The sequence below is a fragment of the Pogona vitticeps genome, chromosome 6, assembly GCF_051106095.1.
Source record: "Pogona vitticeps strain Pit_001003342236 chromosome 6, PviZW2.1, whole genome shotgun sequence".
Taxonomy (NCBI): domain Eukaryota; kingdom Metazoa; phylum Chordata; class Lepidosauria; order Squamata; family Agamidae; genus Pogona; species Pogona vitticeps.
Window position 1 is genome coordinate 78,271,332 of NC_135788.1, and position 22,804 is coordinate 78,294,135.

Genomic DNA, 22,804 nt, shown 5'->3' on the forward strand with positions numbered 1-22,804 from the left:
AGGTCAACAGCTCTCACTTTTAGAAGAAATATTATTTTGATGCTTATAACAGTGGAAACTTTACTTAGGAGTCCTGTGGCACCTTAACGAATAGGGCATAGGCCTTAGTACGTTGCATGAGACACGTTCAAGATGCCAAATCCCACGAAACGTCACGCTATAACAAACCGTATTGAGCCTTTTAGGCTGGGCTGGCCCAGCTGAGACTACATTTCCCAGAAGCACTCGTTACCAGCGCCCGTTTTCTATCCTGGGAAACTACGTCTCCCAGCATTCCCTGCGGAGTATTTATTTGCCTTGGCTCCGCGGGTTCTCACCCGTTAGGGGCACTTGCGGGAGGGCGGTTGGAAGCCTTGGCCGCCCCGCGTAGGCATGGCGGAGAGCGGCGACGGGCGCTCCTCCTCCAGCCCGCTCTCCGAGCCCGAATTTGAGCCCAGGCCTCGGCCGCCGCCCGGGCCGTTGCCGCCGCTCCCGCGCTTGGAGAAGCCGCTGCGCCAGGCCTTCTACAACACGGGCGCCCTGGTGCTGGCGGGGCTGTGCTGCGGGGCGGCCGTGCTGGTCTACTTCATCCTGGAGGCCTTCCTGCGGCCCCTGCTGTGGGCCGTGCTGTGCGGCACCTTCCTGCACCCCTTCAAGAGCTCCCTCACGTCGCTGGGCCGGGGCTGGCTGCGGCACCTCCGCCGCTCCCGCACGCCGGTCCTCTTCGCCGCCTTCTTGCTGCCGCTCTGTTTTGTCAACACGGCGGCCGAGGCGCTGGGCCGGCAGGTGGTCCGGCGCCGGCGCCTCCTCCTCCTCCTGGGCGCCGGAGGGCCCTCCTTGTACGGGGTCTACGCCGTGGGCACCTCCCTGGGCGTCCAGGTCGCGTTGGCCCAGGTCGCCCGCCTCATCTGCCAGGGGCTGGAGTACTTCAGCAGCCTTTGGGTGAGTGAGGGAGCGCCGCCGGTCCCTGGGAGGGGGTGGCGCGGAGAGTCTCTGAGCCCCACGAGCCGGGTGCCTCCCACGGCGTGCTGCAGGGTAGCCTGTGCCGGAGGGGTGCAGGCCTTTCCTGAACTCCCTTCCCCTTATTTCCTCAGGTGTCCTTAGGCAAGGAGGACGCGCCTGTCGCTCAGGGGCAGCCCAGACAATCCTCCTCCTGGTTTTTTACCAATTTTCCTCCCTGTCCACCCAACTTCGTCACCCCCAAGAGCCAGGCTGCCCCAGTCGAAGCAGTAGAAGACGAAAATGATGCTGATCCACCCTCGAGGAGGGTCTCTGCTGTTGTTGTTTCGCCTCTCGTCCTCGGTGCCCACCACTGTCTCACCCAGCAGTGCAGTGGGAGAGCGTGTCAGAGGGCAGGTGGGGTGGGTGAGCAGGCAAAAGACACGGATGCTAAGAAGTGAATATTTTCTTTTTGTCTCGGGCAGTGGGAGGGCCAAACCTCTCATGGCTTTACCGCCACCCCTTTGCCTTGTGCTCCTCTTTCTCTCCTCCTCACCTTGTGGCACTGTGGTTGCTCTTCACCCTCTGTTTAAAGCCGTATGGATTGAATCCCAGCACTTTCTGTGTGAAGCCATATTGTGTAGCTAATGCTGTGTTATAGGAGTAGAGAGGCAGCAGCATAGGAGGGAGGAAGAGAAGGTTACAGCATGGTGGAAGGGAACATGGGCATATGTCTTACACTGTGTCAAATCCTTGGTCCCTTTAGTCCTGTACTGTCAGCATTGTTCATAAGGGATTCATGAAGAATTTGCCATTAGCACTCTGTGGAGGGGTTGGGAACTGAACCTTCTGCTTGTAAAGCAGGTTCTCTTCTGCTGAGCTACAACCAATTCCCTAATGGGAGGGAGGTATACTGTTGTAGATGAGGTGAGAGAGGGGCTAGAAGAAAAGAGGTGAGGCTGTAACACTCTGCCTCCCCTAATATCTCCCCATTTTCCTTCTAAGCTTTCATTTCAAACTGCTGGACCAAAGTTTTTATTCTCACTGTTGCACTTCCTTCTTCTCTACTTCTGGGCTTTCTGTCTGGTATCTGACCCTGTCTTTCATCCCTTAAAAATCAATTATGTTTGTCTCTTTCAGCAGGATCTTTCGCCTTTTGTACAGGTGATCATTTGCTCTTGAGTGACGTTGTTCCTTCAAAACCATTTAACTTCCTTTAATTCTACACCTCTAGATGTCTATTTGATATCTTGTCATAGGGTCTGTGTGTCGCAAACTGATTTTCTCCTCTTGCTTCCCAAGCCTTCTGTCCTCCTATTATATGCTTTAGCCACTGATAAATAACTTACTCAACCATATTTTGTTTTGTTCCTCATATTCAAATGACTATTGCCATGTTGCTCATCTCTTTGGTAAAAGTAAAGTCTTTTTTCTGTTGCTTTGGCAAAAATTCTAGATGTAAACTAGTAGGCAGGCTACTGTTACCTTCTCTCTAGTCTTCTCTTATTTCACTTTGGTTCATTCATGTTCAGTATACAGTATCAGCATTCATTTTCCAAAATCATAATGTTTATCCCGCTGACAGATTAAAAGCAGCTAAAAATGATTAGTCCAATCTAAAAGCCAAATAACCTGATGTGCACACCACTAGCATCTTTAGTATGCATGCAGTGTTCCCATCTTCTAGATTTCTTTATCTTGGAGCAATAGTGGAAGCACAAGAGCCTTGTGGCACAGTAGTTAAACTGCAGTACTGTAATAAAGACTTGGCTCACGACCTGAGTTTGATCAGGTAGCCAGCTCAAGGCAGACTCAGCCTTCCGTTCTTGTGAGGTCAGTAAACTGAGTACCCAGTTTGGTGGGGGTGGAGCAATGTGTAGCCTGCATAAATAAATTGTAAACTGCTCAGCGAGAGTGTTAAGCACTGTGGGGCTGTATATACCACTAAGTAAGCAGCACACAAGTGCATGATGTGCAGTTTGTATACTGCTGTGGCTGTTGCCTTTAATGGCAATACAGCAATACAGTACTTGCCTTCAGAAGTGAATCTATGAGCTGCAGCATATTGTTGCCGTCATTCCTCTACCAGTAGCATTCACTGTTGCTAGTCAGTGGATATGTTATCCAATACTAGGTGGAAAACTACATTAAGTTTGCATATGAAGAGGCCCCTATGTATAGTGAAGTAGCAGATGAGGGTAAGGAGTTCATTGAACATTTCCACAATGTCCTAATTTGCTGCTATCAGGGAGTTTTATTTCTTTGTTTTCCATGGGGGAGAATTTAAAATGGCATCCCCTGTACCAGTAATGTGAACTAGTGTAGTACAGAATACTTCGGCTTCATTCTTTTTGATAAGTAGATCAGATCTTACTGTGTGATTCTGGGAAATGGGATGAGCAACTGATGGGTTCACATTACCCTGCTAAGTACTTGAAAATATGTGGCCACAGTATGGATGTGTGGCTATCTGCACAGTAAGTTCCTGTGTTTCAGTAGATGAGAGTATTTAAATTAGAGAATTTGATTTTGTAAAACAGTAATACACCAATTAGCACTTCCTAAAACATGGAGTGCTAACTGAAACAGTGGTCAATTGGGGCATTATAACATTATACTTCATTGGGATAGATGAAAATACAAATGAAAGTTTGAGCCATTTTCAAGAGGAGGAGGGAGAGTAGTGAAAGGAGAAATATAAAAGAGGGAATATGTGTGATGTGAGAGGGAAAAAGGGGATAAGAATGGAAAGAAGGAGCAAAGCAGCCACCACAGCTGCCCTAATGTACTTGGTGCCTTTGCTGATTCTACCACGTGGAGAGAAATGAGGGACTGAGACTGTAGAAGAGCTGCCTATGGCTGACCATTTGCTTGGCTGCCTGCTTGTGCAGTCGTGTTTGTATATGTGGATAGCATGCTTGTTTTTCCTGGAAGAATGTGGGTGAATAGGAGCTGGGGGTCGAGAAGGGGGAGAAAGAGAGGGCAGTTTGCACCAGTGAAAGAATGGCTGTCTGATTATCTGACTGACTGTTGAGAGGGCGGTGAAACACGTGATAATGGAGCAGTGCTAAACAGGGCAGTGTTAAGCAGGGTATTATTATTACTATATTTGTCTGAGTCTTGTAATTAGATTTTTTGAAAATGTAGCATTGAGAACAATGATACAAATGTTTAGCCAGCTTTTCTAGTCTAATCTGTGCTTGGGTTAGTCAGTCAGTCAGTCAGTCAGTCAGTCAGTCAGTCAGTCAGTCAGTCAGTCAGTTAGTTAGTTAGTTAGTTAGTTAGTCAGTCAGTTAGTTAGTTAATTCAATATTCTGTTATAAAAGAAATCATGTACAGATCCATCTGAATAAAAAGGTCCTTGCCTGCTGATAGAAATATAACATGGAGCAAGTCAGCCTAGCTTTCCTCAGTAAGGAGGAATTCAGGAGGATGGAAGCAGTATCTCCTGGAGACTTCAGTGCTTGGGCCAGTTTTTATGGAACAATACAGTCCTTCAGATTGCCTGGATCCAAGCTATGTATTACTTTACAGATCAAAATCAACAATTTGAACTGGATCTGGAAACAGTAAAGCTGCTACCTAGCCACTAAACCTGCTGAACAAGGGAGTTGTGTGTTCCCTGTAACCAGCCCTGTTCAGTAGTGTGGTAGCAGCACTTTAAGACCAACTGCAGTTCCTGAGGCAACTGCATTTAGACCATATTATATGAATACAAAGGGGGGATGTAGCTGAGGCATGAAAGTGTAACTGGTGTGCATACTTTAACTCTGAAGCACAATTGTGCCTACCACCAGAAATTAGTTGAGAACTGAATCTAGTAATAAACAAACTGTAAATCTAAATCTTCAGAGAGAATGTAACCCAATACAACACAGGTTGGATCCCTGTTCTCCAGCCTGCCATTTAACTAAGCGTCTGCTCTTACCTAGCTCATTACTGAGATTGAGCTGATTCAAAATAAGAACTGCTTCTTTGGATTAGATGGAACAGAGAGATAGGATTTGATGTTGTCAGCACATTGATAGCACTGAACTTCCAAACTCTATAAAACAGTCTGGTTCCCAATATAGATCATCCACCAAAGTGGATTGATATTTTTGTAAGATAGGAAGCTGGCACTATTTGGTCTTCTTCTTGTAACATTTGTCAGGCCCTCTTATTATTGATGTTGGTAGTATAACTGGAGAGGGCCCAAGCGTCTGCTGGTGCATATTACTTTGCTTAAAGGTAAAGGTTCCCCTTGACAATTTTGTCCAGTCGTGTTCGACTCTAGGGGGCGGTGCTCATCCCTGTTTCCAAGCCATAGAGCCAGCGTTTGTCCGAAGACAATCTTCCGTGGTCACATGGCCAGTGCGACTTAGACACGGAACGCTGTTACCTTCCTACCGAGGTGGTACCTATTTATCTACTTGCATGCTTTCGAACCACTAGGTTGGCGGGAGCTGGGACAAGTGACGGGCGCTCACTCCGTCGCGTGGATTCGATCTTATGACTGCTTGGTCTTCTGACCCTGCAGCACAGGTTTCTGCGGTTTAGCCCGCAGCACCACCACATCCCTGATATTACTTTGCTTAGTGCTCACCTAATCTTTTTTAAAAGGATTTTGTGTTGACTTGCCTTAATTGGAATACTTTGTTACATTTACAGCCCATATTTTTAGTTATCAAGATGCACTATTGTAGTTGTAACAGGAACCAACAGAAGACTTTCTGGAAGCTCCAGTCAATTCCTTATGCTTGCAGTGAACATTCATTTCTGGCAGAGTGCTGTTAGATTTTTCCTGAGTGGTACCTTTAGAAAATATCTGTTTAGATTGGTGATTTCTAAGGGATATTCAAAAGCAGATGGCGTGAATTTTCCCATTTTTGCGAATTGGGAGGAGTTATGGAAAGCATAACTTCTGAAAATCCTGCAATGTAGTGTACATTGGCCTTTGCCTCTCAGAGGTTTTCAACAACTTTGCAGTGCTATTCAGAGGTATTAGACTGCTTTTACTGGTTCAGGGTTGGGTTGAAGCTGAACATAGCTCATTATAATCCTGCATTGTTATTAATTCGTTGTTGTTTTTCATTTTGTAGTCTGAAAGAGTAGCTGTAGTACTGGAGTATAATTTGTCGTTATCTCACATTGGAGGGCTGAGCTGAAAGAGAGTAGCTTATAGGAGTCTTGCAACGTAGTATATTATTAATAAATATTTCAGGCTACATGCAGGACTAATTACATTGCTCTCTCAGACTTCCTGCAATGGAACAATGCACTGAGTTGGGTGCAGAAACCTCCTGCTTTGTTGGCTTGCATGCACATGGTTGGATGTTCACACCCCTTCCCACCTCTGTATGTAAAGGAGGACCCAAGTTAAGAGAAGACTCCTATCCTCTAAGCTAAGTTTTTTTTCAAATATGCTTTTTCAGCACCCTCAGCTGTAGGCTTGGATGATACATGGACATTGAGGACACATTGCAAAAAGTTGTTGTAAAGGGCCTCCACGTTACTTAATAAAATTGGAATAATTGGGATGGTCAACATTTTCCTTGCCCTCCATATGGGGTGGCCAGAGCCAGCATTCACCTATATCTCTGCTTCACATAAACACTATTTTACCTTGCCTGATCTTGAATACAGATGTACACACTGCTCTTACTGAATCATACTCGCACAAATCCTTTCTCCAAACTGAAAGACAGACTCACATACTGTTTTCCCAGCTACATTATTTGGTGTATAGACCAATGGTTCCCAACCTTGGGTTCCCAGGTGTTACTGGACTAAAACTCACAGAAACCTTCACCACTAGTTTTACAGGCCAGGATTTCTGATAGTTGTAGTCCAAGAACCCTTGGGACCTAAGGTTGGAAACTGCTAGTGTAGACCATGACCTGAAATAGAGATGGGTGTATTTGTATATGAATATCCCCACACAGCTGGACTTAACAAGGGGCCTGGCCCCTGTGGCCAGCCTGTCCACTCATGTGTCTGGCAGGGCGGTTGCCTTGCTTGTCCTTCCAATCGCTCCCGGATCTCCACTCTTCCTGCTCAGCTAGCAACTCAGCAACCATAGAGGGAGACTCATTCTCTGTCCCACTGCCTGGAGTAGCTAGCTGAGCAGGAAGAGAGCGGAACTCTGGGCGCGATTGGAAGGATGAACGAGGTCACCACTGCCGAGTGGGTGAGTGGATGGGCCAGCCACAGGGGCCAGCCCCTCGTTAAGTCCAGCTGTATGGAGATACTTGAATTTGAATACCCCCATCTCTAATCTGAACCTATGAGGCATGGCTGTTGGGGGTATCAGCTAGGGAAAAGGCCTTCTGTTCTGGAACATAAGCATTTATTTACATATAGCCAACACATCCCATATAACCTCTGTAAAGGATATATTGTATTAAAATGTAGGCTGTCGCTGTTATCTGAAACTAGAGAATATTTTACTCTTCTGTATGCAGACAAAGTTCTTATCATAACAGTTTGGTAAGGCTGCCAGGGTCTTGTTAAATGTATTTGGACTAGATGCAGCTGGGGTTGTCAGTTGTTCTCCAGCCCTAGACCTATTCTGACCTTGGTTTGCCAGGAATGAGCATTGATTGCCTTTTTCTCTTTTCCTATCAAGATATGGACCTTGATAGCAGGCTATCTCTTAACTGTATTATTCAAGTGGAATCCAAGCACTGAACATTATTTGAGAATAATCTCTGTTCCTGTCTGGATTATACTGCTTTTCCATTTGGGTGAGTGCATATTCATATCTACAAGATAGGTGGAGGTGGAAGAATATTATTTCTTGATTATTTAAATATGCTGGCATACTCATCTTACAGAAGTAACAGAAGTAAATGTGCAGTTTTCTAGAACTGAGTGGTTCTGTATTCATTCTCAGGGATAAACTAGACAGTACAATTAAAATGTATTTAGAGCCGGTGGTGCTTGAAACAGGGAGAGATGCCTATTTGTAATAATATGTGTTTCTGTTCTCCCAATGTGATTTGTTTTGTGATTATTCATTGAAAGTAAATTTGCAATTAATTTTCAAGTCTACCAAGAAGGCACATATCTCTCAGTCTATCATTTTGTTCAAGGAAGATGAACTAATTGCAAAGAAGATACATTTTCCTTAATATCTCTTTTGACCCTGAGTGGGACAATTGAATTATTAACATTTTCCTTAGCGAATATCTTGATTCCTGAAAGTCTTCAGTTTCACTGAAAATTCTATATTCTTTTCATATACAACAAATGATGATTCAGTGACAGTGAATCAGTGGTCTCTTTTGTTTGTTTGTTCTATGAAGTATTTTATACTGTGTAGAAGCAAACACATAGTGACATCCTGCATAGGAGAAGAATCCTCAGGAAAATGTGCAGTCTTTAATTTTTGTTCCATGGTTAGATTTCTGTGAATATCTCTGGCAAGCATTTGTTTCCAGATTATTCTGTTTGTTGTTTTTGTTGGTATTTTATACATATTATGTATCTTTTAAAATATAGCAGTTATTAAAGGAAGGACCACTTTCTTGCAGCATCTGCAGCGGGATCTTGGAGAATTCCAGTATTTTTGGTTATAGTTGTCTTAATGACTGTCGGTATGTTGTATGAGCAACCAAGTGGCAATGAGTCTTCAGGTAAGAAACAGGTAATGCTTTAGGAATGTTGCAAATCATTGGATATAACTATGTGCTATAACAGGGATGCACACATTTTTCACTCTTTACTATCTTTGGTAAGCATCATAATTTTCTGGACATGAGTTCAGATTCGGAAAGAACTGAAAACCTTTCCACTTGGCATAGTGTAAAGTTACTCCTGCAGAAGTTTTCAGGGATTTATGTCCAGGTAGTCTGCATTCCATGCCTGATTGTAGAATTGATTGTATAACTAGTAGCACTGAAAAACTGCTTACTGGATACAACTTCTACCTTGGTGCAAATTTCACAACATGTTGCACAACTTTATGTGGACAATATAGGATTTTGGTCAGTATCATTAAGTGGGCAAATCTATATGTCATAGTTTATCAGTGCTTGCAGTAAACCCATCTACAAAATATATGATGGTAGTTATCCATACCAGTTTGGAGGTCAGAAGGAACTGAAATAGCCAGTATTTTTGCCCTTTTTAAGAAGAAAAGGTTGACGTTACCTTTTTTAAAATAAGGAAATATTGATAGATAGTTTCTTGGTGTTTTGATGTTTGACTATAGTATTTCAGTAATAAAGCTTTCATTGAAATCTTCCTTGAAATTTTTGCTTCTTCTTGTATTCTAGTTAGCTTGAAGAATAGTTGAAATATGATTGATAACATAATCATAGAGTACCTCTGAGAAGAATATCAGTTCTTTTCTAAAAGAATGTGAAAGCTATTTTGAAATTGTGAGAATAATGCAGCTTCCAGTTATCATCCTTCTAGGAAAAGAGGCCAGATTTTACTATGCTGACACTGATGAGACTTTTGAAGCATTGTGCTGCTCCAGCTTTCCAACATTATGCTTGTACACACAGCTCTGAATTCTGTCCATTTAACTGAAATATAATACTGTATAGTACTCTGTTCAAGCATTGCAACCTTGAAGCATATAGAACTTGACATGTAGTGGGGAAGGGGGAGAATACGCAACTCGTGTCCCCCTGTGCTCCCATCCCACTCAGTAATCAGGCAGATCATTGCATGTTCATGGCAATGGCTTACAGCAGTGCTTGCAAGAACATTTTGTTGTATACACTTGCAGTACTGTATTTCTATGATTGGGAGCCTTTGGTTATCGGGGCTCCCAATTATGGAAATGCTGTCAGCGCGTTCAGTAGAACATGCATTCAAGCACCACTATATAGCTTCACTATGTAAAGTTATGCCTGACTTCCAGGTGGGTTTGGATTTGGGGGAAGAATTTACAGTAGGACTCCTTTATCCATATTGGGATTGGTTCCACAATATGGGCATAGTTCCTGAATACGATTTGTTTCATTGAAGAAAGCAGAAGCAAGAATCAATTACAGTGGTGCCTCGCTTGACAAGGATAATCCGTTCCAGCGAAATTGCTATAGAGCAAAATCCTCGTCAAGTGAAATAAAAAAGCCCATTGAAATGCATTGAAAACCGGTTCAGTGCGTTCCAATGGGCTAAATACCTCAGCGTCCAGCGAAGATCCTTCATAGGGCGGCCATTTTTGGGTGCCTGTGAAGCAAAAAATCCGTCCCAAAGCACAGCGGGGAGCCATTTTGAAACCCGACGATCAGCTGTTTTGATCGTCGTAATCCGCAGAATCAGTTCCCGAAGCAGGGAACCGATCATCGGGAAGTGAAAAAAACCCTTTGAAACATTATTTTGCGATCACAAAAATGATTGCAAAAACCTCTTTGTCAAGTGGATTCGTTAAACGGGGTAATCGTTAAGCAGGGCACCACTGTACTAATATGTTATGGAACTTCTGGACTTTTCTTTTAATCCCATCTTTATTTTTAGGAGCAGAATTTCCTGGGCAGATGGTTTCCATTGCAGTGTCTACAGTCGCAGTGGCACTGTCATTTACAGGGTATGAACCAAGCACTGAAGAACAACCATCAGAACCCTCAGGTGACTGAATGTTCCATAAGAATACTGGAAATGTTTCAATATAGTGTGCATCTTTTAGGCCGTTTTTCGAATTTCTCTTCTTATAATTATTCTGAACAGATATAAAACATTTAACAAATGGAGTAGCCTAGACTTGGGATAGCGTGCACTAGACAGTACAATTAATATATAATTCTATATATTCTATATAATACAAAATATATAATTCTAAGTTGTCATGTTCCATTAACAGTGATTCTTCAATGTGGTTCTCCATGAATCCACACTAGTGGGTTCAGACAGCGCCTGCGCTGGCCTCTCGGAATTTTCTAGAGCTGCAAGAGAAAAGTAACAATGTTTTAGGCTACCCTATACCGCGCATGTCTAGCCCGCCAACGGCTCAGTTCCATTTTTCCGCCAGTGAAGTTGGGACCTCTCGTTTAGAGCTTCGACCTTCTTAGTTCGTTTTTCTTGCGAACTAGTTTTTTTCTTCTATCTTACTTGGCTACCCTGACCTCGGAACGTTTTTGACCGACTCTTTTGCCTCTGGTGATTCTACGGTGGACTGTGAGTGATCCCTGCCCTAATTGATTGAGGCGGCCTCCCGCTGGGGCCTAATAGCCCTTTACGGGCTTCCCGCTGAGGCGCCACGCGCCTATCGGATTTCTTCAATTATCCCTTATTGGACTTCCTTGCTTGTTCCTTTCGACTCGGCTCTCTTCTTAGTCGATCGGATCCCCTACTACGGTCAGTTTTCCTCGTTCCTCTTAGTCTATGCCTCCCAAAGAAAAGCCATCTCCCAGGAGAGGACCTTTCCGCCTGTGCACCGCGTGTTCCAGGAAACTTCCCTTCCAGGACGGACATTCCCTCTGTTTGTACTGCCTGGGAGAATCACACGCGGTGTCCCACTGCAGGCATTGCAAGCAGTTTACCAAGGTCACTCTCAAGGCGCGCCAGCAACGCCTGAAGTATTTCTTGTGGAAACAGACCTTGTCCGCTTCCCAGCCTTCCCAAATGGAAGTGGCACCCTCTACCTCCTCCGTGCGCTCGGAAGTCAAAGTCGTCTCGGCGCCGGAGTCGTCTAAGGGAAAGGGACCCAAGCAGTCTTCGAAAGACAAGTCTAGGAAGAGAAAGACTCCATCTGTTCTTACCTCCGCATCGGTCTCCCTGTTTTCATCGGCCGAGCCCTCGGTTCCATCGGTGTCGGAGCATCTGAAAAAGAAAAAGGCATCGACAAAGTCAACATCGAGGGCTAGAGAGCTTACCCTCGTCGTTCCATCTTGCTCGACGTCACTTCCCTCACCAATACTTGAAGATTCCTCTCGGGACCGAGAGTCGGCGTCGGACTTGGCTCCCTCGTTACCTCCCCGTCAAGAGCCACCGTCCGTTGTCGAAAAGTCACCGACAACGAGCCACTTGGAGAAGATAGTGGCTGATTTGCCGGGTGTCCCTCGTAGCCCCATCTTAACCGGGCTAGGGACGGGATCCCGGTCTTCCACACCGGGATCCCCAGGCTCCAAGTCTCCGTCCACACCGGTGAGACCTGTTCAGCCTGTCGAGGCCCCCTCTCCTCGGCTTCCAGCATCCGAGTTAGAGGAGGAGCCTGCGCCTAAGAAGCCCCGACACCACCGCAAACGTAAACGCGGTTCTGGTGCCGATAGGCGCAAGAAACACAGACATCGGGACTACTCTTCCTCCGACTCCGATGACAGCAGAGATAGGAAGAGGTCCCGTCGTCGGCGTCGTAGGCGGGACTATTCTACTGAGTCCTCCTCCTCGACTTCGCGCGATCGGCGTCGGCGTCGGAAGAGGTCTCGATATACCTCCTCTTCCTCATCCTCGACATCGCCGCCCAGGAAAGGTCGACACCGCAAGCGTCCGATCGTTGGCGAGGATATCCCCTCGGCACCGACTAAGCCGACTGAGCCTCCGAGTCGACCCAAACCATCTCCTCCTCCGGTGCACCCAGCACCTGCACCTGTACCTCAGGCACCTCGACCCCGTAAACCTTCTAAGAACAAGGATACCAGCTCTCACCCTAGCATCCTCCAATCATCAGATGAGGATAGCCAAGACCTTCACACCTCTTCTGAGCAAGAGGATGACGACACTTCTGAGGCTTCTCTGGACTTGCCACCTCCAGGAGAACCCCTCGGTTCAGACGCAGCGGATATTCATCCCTCCTCCCCGTCTGAGGACTTTTCGTCTTACCCTCAGATGGTCTCGAGAATGGCCGCAGCGCTTAAGGTTTGTCACACCCAGCACCTGCACCTGTACCTCAGGCACCTCGACCCCGTAAACCTTCTAAGAACAAGGATACCAGCTCTCACCCTAGCATCCTCCAATCATCAGATGAGGATAGCCAAGACCTTCACACCTCTTCTGAGCAAGAGGATGACGACACTTCTGAGGCTTCTCTGGACTTGCCACCTCCAGGAGAACCCCTCGGTTCAGACGCAGCGGATATTCATCCCTCCTCCCCGTCTGAGGACTTTTCGTCTTACCCTCAGATGGTCTCGAGAATGGCCGCAGCGCTTAAGTTGGAGATAGAGAAATCTCCTTCACGTGCGGACGACCTGATTTTTGGGGACATCCATAAGGACAGGTCTCGTCCCGTCAGCCTCTCTTACGTGCCTGAGCTCATGGACCTTCTCAAGGAATACTGGGAGCATCCTGCTGATTCTCCCACTATGTCCAGGCATACTGAAAACATGTACCGCGTGCACGGGGATAACACCTCGTTCCTGTTGAAGCATCCAGCTCCCAATTCCTTGGTGGTGGAGTCTAGTGTTTCCAGGTTACCAGCTAAAGGTCATCCAACTCCAACCACTAAGGAGGGCAAGGACTTGGAAGTTTTAGGGAGGCGGCTCTATTCTATGACTACCTTTGCACTCAGAGCTCTCAATTACTTAGTAGCTATGGGTGCATACCAAAAACAACTATGGGAAAGAGTCCTGCCAGCCCTACAGGTAGCCCCAGAGGACATCAGGCAGACTTGTCTCAACGCCCATGCTGAGGCCTTAACTGTTTCCAAGCACCAACGCTTAGCTTCTCGCCATGTAGCTGATGCGAATGCGAGGAACTTAACGTCCATCATTACTTTAAGGAGGCACGCCTGGCTACGCTCGGCTAACATTGTTGAGGACATCAAGGCTAGAATCAAGAACTTGCCTTTTGATGCGTCAGGATTGTTTAATGGCTCTACTGATGAGAACCTTGAGAACTTACATAAGAGCAAAAAGACAGCAAAATCTTATGCGGTGCAGCAGCAATCTAGGACCCCCAAGTTTCAGTGGAGGCCTAGATCCCAGCAACAGACCTATCAGCAACCTGCCCCTTCAACTTACCGTTCGTTCCGCTCTCAAGCAGCCCCCCGTTCTTCTCAGGCTTCTTCGTCGGCTTCCAGCTTCAAGCCTCAGGCCTACAAGCGTCAGTCCTTTAAGCCTGGGGGAAAAAAGTCAAAGCAATATCTTTGACTCTCATCAACTCATCCAGCTCATCAGTCCACGCACAAGACTTTCTCCTTACCTTCCAAACTGGAGAATGATTACCCAAGACACCTGGGTCTTGAACATTATAAGCTCCGGCTACCGCCTGGAGTTTATAGAGTTACCTCCTCTAGGCTGGATCAAGCCTACCTCGTTCGATCCCATCCTAGAGGACGAGATTCTTACCCTTCTGAAGAAGCGGGCCATCCAGGTAGTTCCTCAACGAGACATCCTGAACGGGTTTTACTCCCGGTATTTCACTGTTCCGAAGAAGGACGGCGGTCTGCTCCCCATACTGGATCTGAGGGACCTCAATTCTTACCTCAGGCCTCGCCGCTTCAGGATGGTCACTTTAGAAGGGATTCTTCACCTGTTGAAGAAAGGAGACTGGTTTGTGGTGGTGGACCTCAAGGATGCCTACTTTCACGTTACGATACACCGAAAATACAGAAAGTACCTTCGTCTCATATTCAAGGACACAATATACCAGTTCGTGGCTCTCCCTTTCGGTCTCTCCTCGGCACCGAGGACCTTTACCAAATGTATGGCCCCAGTGGCAGCTTACCTGAGGTTGCAAGGCATCCAAATTTACCCGTACATCGACGATTGGCTCATCGTCTCCAGCACCAAAGACAGGGCATGCCAGGACACTTGTTATGTCCTCAACACTCTTCAAGCCCTAGGCCTATCCATCAATTGCGAGAAGTCTCGTCTAGAGCCCTCCCAAACGATGAATTACATAGGGGCACGTCTCGATGCGGTACAAGCTCGCATGTTTCTTCCCCTAGAGCGCATCCACAAGATCCGGAAGGCAGTTCACAAGTTCAAGCCACAACGGACAGTATCTGCCAGGCTAGCTCAACATCTACTTGGCCTCATGGCGTCGACAACGGCCACCTTGTCTCATGCGCGGTTGAAGATGCGCTCCCTGCAAATTTGGCTCCTCACCCTGTTCGATCCAGAGAGAGACGACCAAAGAAAGCGTCTCAGGGTCACACCAGAACTGGCGAGTCAGCTACAGTGGTGGACTTTCCTCCCCCATCTTTTGGTCGGCAGGCCTTTCAGGCCCATTCAACTTACCAGACAAGTCACAACAGATGCGAGCCCGGTGGGTTGGGGAGCCCACTGCGAGGGTCATCAGATCAATGCCCTCTGGTCTCCAGAAGAATCGTCGCTGCACATCAACCATTTGGAGATGTTGGCGGTCATAAAAGCCCTCAGGGCTTTTCTCCCCCTGGTGAAGGGCAGAGCCATACAACTAGTCACGGACAACACCACCACGATGTTCTATGTGAACAAACAGGGAGGCACAAGATCAAAGTCCCTTCTGTTCCTCACCGTTCAGCTTTGGGAGTGGTGCTACCAGCAGCACATCTTTCCGGTAGCCATTCACATTGCAACAACAGACAATCAGCTGGCGGACGACTTGAGTCGCCGCTCATCTCAGACCCACGAGTGGGAACTAGATCAGCAGGTGTTCCTCAAACTTTGCCGGATGTGGGGTCAACCTCTAGTAGACGTGTTTGCGACCCACAGCAACAAGAAGTGCCTGCAGTACGTTTCCCGGGCCGGGAGAGGAAAGGACTCCCTCGGGGATGCTTTTATGATTCCCTGGGACGTGGGACTAGTCTACCTATTTCCCCCACTGCCTCTTCTCCAGAGAACTATTATCAGAGCCTTGCGGATGAAAGCAGAGGCAATCCTAATCGCTCCTTGGTGGCCACGTCGACCGTGGTTTTCCACACTATTTCAGAGTGCCGTGGACAACGTGACATTACCATTGCATCCACATCTCCTCACTCTGGACGAAGGGAAGATTCTGCATCCCGACCTGGAAACCCTCCACTTGACAGCGTGGAGGATTTCCCATCACTAGTTGAAGTCATTGATAAAGCTCGTAAACCAGCAACAAAGTTGCTTTATCAATATAAATGGAGAAATTTTCTGAAGTTTGCTAGGGAACGCAACCTACAGTCGTCCCCAATGTCTTTGTCTACTCTCCTACTTTACCTCAGGCATCTTTTTGATTTTGGATTGTCCAAGTCTACTCTGAAGGTTTACACAGCAGCTATTGTGGCTTTTCAACCTCAGGGTTCTGAGTCATCCCGCTGGTTTTCGCACCCAACGCTTAAAGCCTTCCTCAAGGGTTTAAGCAACATGAGACCACCATTGAAGAAGCCAGTGCCACAATGGTCCTTGCAGACTGTCTTACACAGCCTCACCAGACCTCCCTTTGAGCCTATGACCTCCTGTGACCTTAAGTTCCTGTCATTCAAAACCTTGTTCCTAGTAGCCATCACTTCGGCTAGGAGGGCTAGTGAACTCGCAGCTTTGCGTGCAGATTCTCCCTATCTTCAATTCTACAAGGATAAAGTTGTTTTGCATCCTGATGTTTCCTTTCTTCCTAAGGTGGTTTCTGAGTTCCACGTTAACCAGCCTTTGGTTTTACCAACGTTGTTTCCTGAAGCAGTGACAGATGTTGAGCGCATGCTTCATTCTTTGGACGTTCGAAGGGCACTTGCCTATTATGTTTCAAGAACTAAAGATTTCAGGAAGTCTCCTAAGCTGTTTCTTTGCTTCTATGGTCAGCAAAAGGGTTCAGCTGCTTCGTCATCCTCTCTCTCTAGATGGTTGGTCTCCACTATTTCTTTGGCCTATGAACTACAACACAGACCTATTCCTGAGGGCCTTAAAGCCCATTCAACTAGGGCTGTGGCCACTTCTACAGCTTTACTACGAGGAGTCGATATTCAAGAAATTTGCAGATCGGCTACCTGGTCTAATGTGTCCACGTTTGTCACGCATTATAAGTTGGACCTTCGGGCCAAGAATGAGACCAAGTTTGGAAGGGCTGTCCTTACGTCATTGCTACAATGACGGCCCACCATCCAGTAAGTTTGCTTGCTAGTCACCCACTAGTGTGGATTCATGGAGAACCACGTTGAAGAAGGACAGGTTACTTACCTGTAAACATGGTTCTTCAAGTGGATTCTCCATGAATACACACGTCCCGCCCGGCCTCCCCACATGTCCGTCATTGGAATCGAGTCCCAACTCTTCTTTGTGGCGGGCATATGGAACTGAGCCGTTGGCGGGCTAGACATGCACGGTATAGGGTAGCCTAAAACATTGTTACTTTTCTCTTGCAGCTCTAGAAAATTCCGAGAGGCCAGCGCAGGCGCTGTCTGAACCCACTAGTGTGTATTCATGGAGAATCCACTTGAAGAACCATGTTTACAGGTAAGTAACCTGTCCTTTTAGAGAAATATAAAGCATGGTTATAGTTTGTTTTTTTGAGGTAAATTCAGCTTCATTTAAAACGACAGTGCCGAAGTTACTAATTGGAAGTTACTAATTGGAAGTTACTAATTTAATTCATTGTCAGTTAAATGAATGATTATAATTCTAGCAAAGCACATTGATAAGAATTATTTCGTTCTGAGCAAGCCTCTCCTTGAATTTGGTAGATCATTTTTCTTCAATCAGCATTCTGGATTCTGTTTGTGTTTATTTGGCAGTTTATGCCAGTGTAGTCTAGTGCAGGGATCCCCAGCCTTTTTCAGCCCGCGGACTGGCTGGGGAAGGCGGGGCACCTTGTGTGCATGCACAAATGACTATGCGCATGCTCTTGTGCTTACGAGTGCGTGCATGTTCAAAGGGCAGTGTGGCTCTTGTGCAGGTGGGCACTTGTGCGCATGCACAAACAGCAGCGCTTATGTGCATGGGCATGCACAAACAGTGGCGTAGCACTTGTGCGCATGCGCAAATCAGCTGTGCAGGGGTGAATGCGTGCTGGGGCGGGAGGTCTGTCTCCACGGCCCAGTCCGGCTCAGGCCACAGACTGGCACCAGGCTGCGGACCTGAGGTTGGGGACCTCTGGTCTAGTGGATAGAGAGAATGATTAGCATTCAAGAGACATGGGATCAAATCCTCATTCAGCCATGAAAACTTACTGTCGAGTGGCAATCGGTGGATTAAAATCAATGATTTAAAAAAAGTCAAAATATTGTTTAAAAATTATTTATGTAGGATTTTTATACATCAAATTTATTTTAATGCTTGTCGACAAAAAATCTATCTAAAGATATTTTTCTGTTTAATATCCATTACAGTTCAAAGGTTGTTCAGCATGAAATAGAGCTTAGTTATGTAGCATGAAACTGTATATTCTTACAATATTTACATTTTAAACTAATTCAATCAATCCAAGTTATCCAAGCTGAGATAACATGCATTTTTTCACAGTAACAATGGAATAAAATGAACAAAGTTTAGAAAAAGACCTTAATCCCATTGTTGTTCTGCAAATCTATGTGCAAATAATAAATACATTGATGTTTAACCAAATACAATAATATTTATGTTATATAATGTTAGTGTTTTAGTTAAATAAAACAATTTTAAGTAGTTCTTCAAATATGAGCGATTAACGTACAAAACTAAAATCTGTTCTGATAGAATTGCTTTACTAATATGACAGATTATTATTCTAAATATGAAATCTTGATCTGGTTGTAAATATTAAAGATTATAGCTAATAGCAAAAATGAGTCTTTACATTTAAAAATCCTGATTTAAATCAGTGGTTCTTAACCTTGGGTTACTCAGGTGTTTTTGAACTGCAACTCCCAGAAATCCCAGCCAGCACAGCTGGTGGTGAAGGTTTCTGGGAGTTGCAGTCCAAAAACACCTGAGTAACTCAAGGTTAAGAACCACTGATAAATCATACCTTACTGACTAGTGATTTAAATCTTGATTTAAATCAACTTTATTAAAATTAAATCCACCCTGGTGGCAATGTTAAAATCACTCCTTGAACATCTCGCATACCTGGGAAACTCTGTACAGGTCACTGTAAATTGGATTATAAAAGTGAAAAAAGAGAAAAACATGATAGCACCTTAAAAACTTCTATATTTTTTAATGTGAGCTTTCATGGACAATGGGGACGTGGTGGTGCTGTGGGTGAAACCGCAGAAGCCTCTGTGCTGCAGGGTCAGAAGACCAGCAGTTGTAAGATCAAATCCACGTGAGCTCCCATTGCTTGTCCCAGCTCCTGCCGACCTAGCAGTTCGAAAGCATGTAAATGCAAGTAGATAAATAGGTACCACCACGGTGGGAAGGTAACGACGTTCTGTTTCTAGTTGTGCTGGCCATGTGACCATGGAAACTATCTTTGGACAAATGCTGGCTCTATGGCTTGGAAACGGGTATGAGCACCACGTCCTAGAGTCGGACACGACTGGACTAAATGTCAAGGGGAACCTTTACCTTTACCTTCATGGACAAGTCTACTTCATCAGACATAAGAGAAGGAGAAATAAAATGGCAAATATTTATACATGGCATCAAGCGATAGCAGAGATTGCTTTTGGTTGGTGAGAAAGTCACTGGGTGATGATAGTATCTTTGATGTGCAGGTCTTTAGTAGAAGTATTTGAGCTATAAAGAATGTGAGAACTTCTGTCATAAATTAACAATGGTAGAATAATAATGGTAAAATAACAATGGTAGAATAAAATGAATGCTAATAGATGGGCCCTTTACAGTTGTTGATGAACTTTTCTACAAGTTGTTCTTTGTAATCAGATGGAATTATAAATTGGATGTGCCTTGATAGAATATAACATACATTGCCCAGTAATCTTAATATTTCACAGCATGTAGCTGAAAAATTCTGAGGTGTGAGAAAAGCTGCATATTATTTTTTAAATAAAACTCTCATGTTTCTCAGGTTTTATTTTCATTCTGAAACATTGATAGACACATATCTGAGATGTGACCATTTGGTAGATTTTAAATGAGTTATTTTAGATTATAATGCCAAACCATAGCTTGAAACTTCAAATGTGCATTAATATAACATACCTGTACAGAACATGGAAAAGAAAATAAGTCTGCCATGTTGGGATTTTTTCAAAATTTGAAGTAATAATATTCAAATCAAGCAGGCCCAAATTCATTCTCAGTGCAGTGCTGTCCATGTCTGTGCAGAACTAAACCTCACTGTGTTCACAGGAACTTTCTTCCATGTAAGTGGGAGTGGAATGAAGAGTAAGTCTTGGAAGTAACTGGCCCAGTAACAAGTGTAGAATTCATTTTGTATTTGTCTTAATCAACATTTATTATAGAACATAGCAGTTATATCCTGTTACATCAATTCTTACTGATCACAACCGTCCCAGCATTTTCTAGGTATAAAGTACAGTGGGGTCTTGACTTAAGAACGGCTCGAGTTAAGAACATTTTGACTTAAGAACCGCTCTGATAGGAAAATATTGACTTGACTTAAGTACTTAGATTTGAGTTAAGAACTGAAAAAAAACCACGTGGGAGGCAGGGAAAGTGCAAAATTTGAACTTTCAGTTAACTGTTGGCCAGTGAAAAGGGTGCCTGTCTGCTTCCTCACTCCTCCCAGCGTTTAGAGAGTGGATTGGGAGACAGTCTTCAGACTGCCTGGTACTGTACTGCCTGGACTGTATTTTCCCTGCCTTCCCTGAACCTTTCTTGACCTAAGAAAAAAAGAAACAAAATATCCCCCTCTAGTGGTCGAAGGCAGAATAGCAGCTTCCCATTAGTTTCTATGGACGGAAAAGAGCAGATACGGATCAAATGGTTTTCAATGCATTCCTATGGGAAATGCAGATTTGACTTGAGAACATTTTGACTTGAGAACCGCCTTCCAATACGGATTAAGTTCTCAAGTCAAGACCCCACTGTACTCAGAGGTGGTTTGATAGTGACTCCTTTTGGTTGTGGTCTGGGACAGTGCAGGTTGCCAAAGTGCACACAAGTGTCAGGGGCTGTTATCCCATCTAGCATGCATGTTCTAGATCAGTGGTTCTTAACCTGGGTAATATCGCCCCCTAGGGAGCGATTTTGTTTTTCAGGGGGGCAATGGAATGAAAAGGGGTGACGTGGGGGCAAAGGAACAGAAGGGGGGCGATATGGGGGCGATGGAGCGAGCCAAACCTGAGAAAGCAGCTGTAGCCACGGTACTGGCAGCAGTTCCGGGAGGCAGATTGAGAGCAGCTGGTGCTTGCAGTGGATCCAGTGCTGCCACTGCAGGGAGGGGGCAATGATAACTTCCTCAATGGCTCAAAGGGTGTTTCTTTCAAAAACATTAAGAACCACTGTTCTAGATGATCTTGGCTGGCACCTCTACTAGAAGGCACAGTGGGGAGTCAAACTCTCAGCCCTTAGCTCTGCATCCAGGCTGTGGACCTCACTGAGCTATACTACCTCTATAGTGCAACGTATTTATTTAATCATCAAGAAAAATCCAGTAAAATCAAGAATAATTGAATAAAATGGGGCTACTTGGATACAGGATCCATTTCCTGTGACTGTGGAGAAATCCAGTCAATGTAGCACGTGTGCATGCAATTCATGCCCCACAATATGTATCAAAAGAAGATTTAGCAAATAACGCCCAGAGACCTTCGGGTAGTGTGGGTGGCATATAAGTTAAATAAATAAATAAATAAATAAATAAATAAATAAATAAATAAATAAATAAATAAATAAATAAATAAATAAATAAATAAATAAATAAATAAATAAATAAATAAATAAATAAATAAATAAATAAATAAATAAAAATAAGTAGCCTGCTTCTGGTCAAAAATAGTCGAATTATCTTAGCATTTTTATTTGTTTTAAATTTTACCTATATTTCACATATGTCCATAATTTTAATTCATGCAACACTCTGAAAGAAAGAAAGAAAGAAAGAAAGAAAGAAAGAAAGAAAGAAAGAAAGAAAGAAAGAAAGAACATATGCAGTGGACCCTCGACTTACAGATAGCTCCACTTACAGACTTTTCAAGTTAGACTTCTCTGGCTGCAAAATTTAGGTTCGACTTGCAGCCAGAGAATCGACCTACAGACCGAAAAAAACCCAAACCAAAATGGAACAAAAACAGCTGCTTACAGATTAATCATTTTTCAATGCATTTTAGGTCAATGGAACCTCGGCCTACAAACTTTTCGACCTGCAGCCACCATTCCAATATGGATTAATTCTGTAAGTCAGAGGTCCACTGTAGAGCTTCATTTTGTCTGTATTTGTCGAGAATCTTTTAAATGGATAAAATTTGCTACTTAGATAAGACATTGCATGAACTTAAATTCGATGTAAGCTGAGTAAAAAACAAAACATCAATAGTAAAACAAAATCCCCACAGCTGTGGGCATTAGTAAGTCGGTTAAATTCGGGACTACATTCAAACAAGTTATCAGCACCTCCTCCATTGAGAGACTGTAGCTCTATGGTTCTTATAGTACGTCTGTTTACTTTAAAAAAAGATAAAAATAAAACTAAGCTGAACTAAAATAGAAAATGCCCTAACTTTGTTGGCTAAGGACTCAGACTTGTTCCTGGCACTGTACACCAGCAATCAGTTTCCTGCTCAAATAGTAATATGTGAATAAAACAACCTTTTAAAATCTTAAAACAGTGGAGAGCCTAACCTGTGCATCTGTTCTTGTTGGCTAGGAGATTGCTACTATTGATCCAGAGACTGCATACGGATCACACATGCCGCATTTGTTTATCCAGCCTCTCTGAACAGGTTCTCATGAATAGGGGTGTTAAACCGGGTTGCGTCTTTACCCCCACCCTGTGTAACCTGTACATCAATGATCTTGCTCCTTCCTTGTTGGAGGTTATTAGTCGTTGTCCTAGACTGGGTTCCCAGGCAGTTCCCATCCTATATGCTGACGATATGGTACTACTATCACATACTAAGATTGGCCTTAAATGTCTAACTGAAAACTGTGTTAACTATCTTTCCCATAACAAACTGTTAATTATGGCAAATCTAAACTAGTCATATTCAGTAAGAGCCGGAAGT

At 44.6% G+C, this 22,804-nt stretch overlaps 1 protein-coding gene across 2 annotated transcripts in view; it reads left to right on the forward strand.

Annotated features, from left to right (window-relative positions):
- Positions 1-297: 297 nt before the first annotated feature.
- TMEM245 (transmembrane protein 245) overlaps positions 298-22,804 on the forward strand; it is an 88,443-nt gene continuing 65,936 nt past the window's right edge. For both annotated transcript variants that reach the window (XM_020804914.3, XM_020804915.3), the window contains exons 1-4: positions 298-921; positions 7,526-7,643; positions 8,433-8,534; positions 10,372-10,482. In XM_020804914.3, the coding sequence (XP_020660573.3) occupies positions 373-921; positions 7,526-7,643; positions 8,433-8,534; positions 10,372-10,482 (880 nt within the window). In that variant the 5' untranslated portion in view covers positions 298-372. The remainder of the gene's footprint in view (positions 922-7,525; positions 7,644-8,432; positions 8,535-10,371; positions 10,483-22,804) is intronic.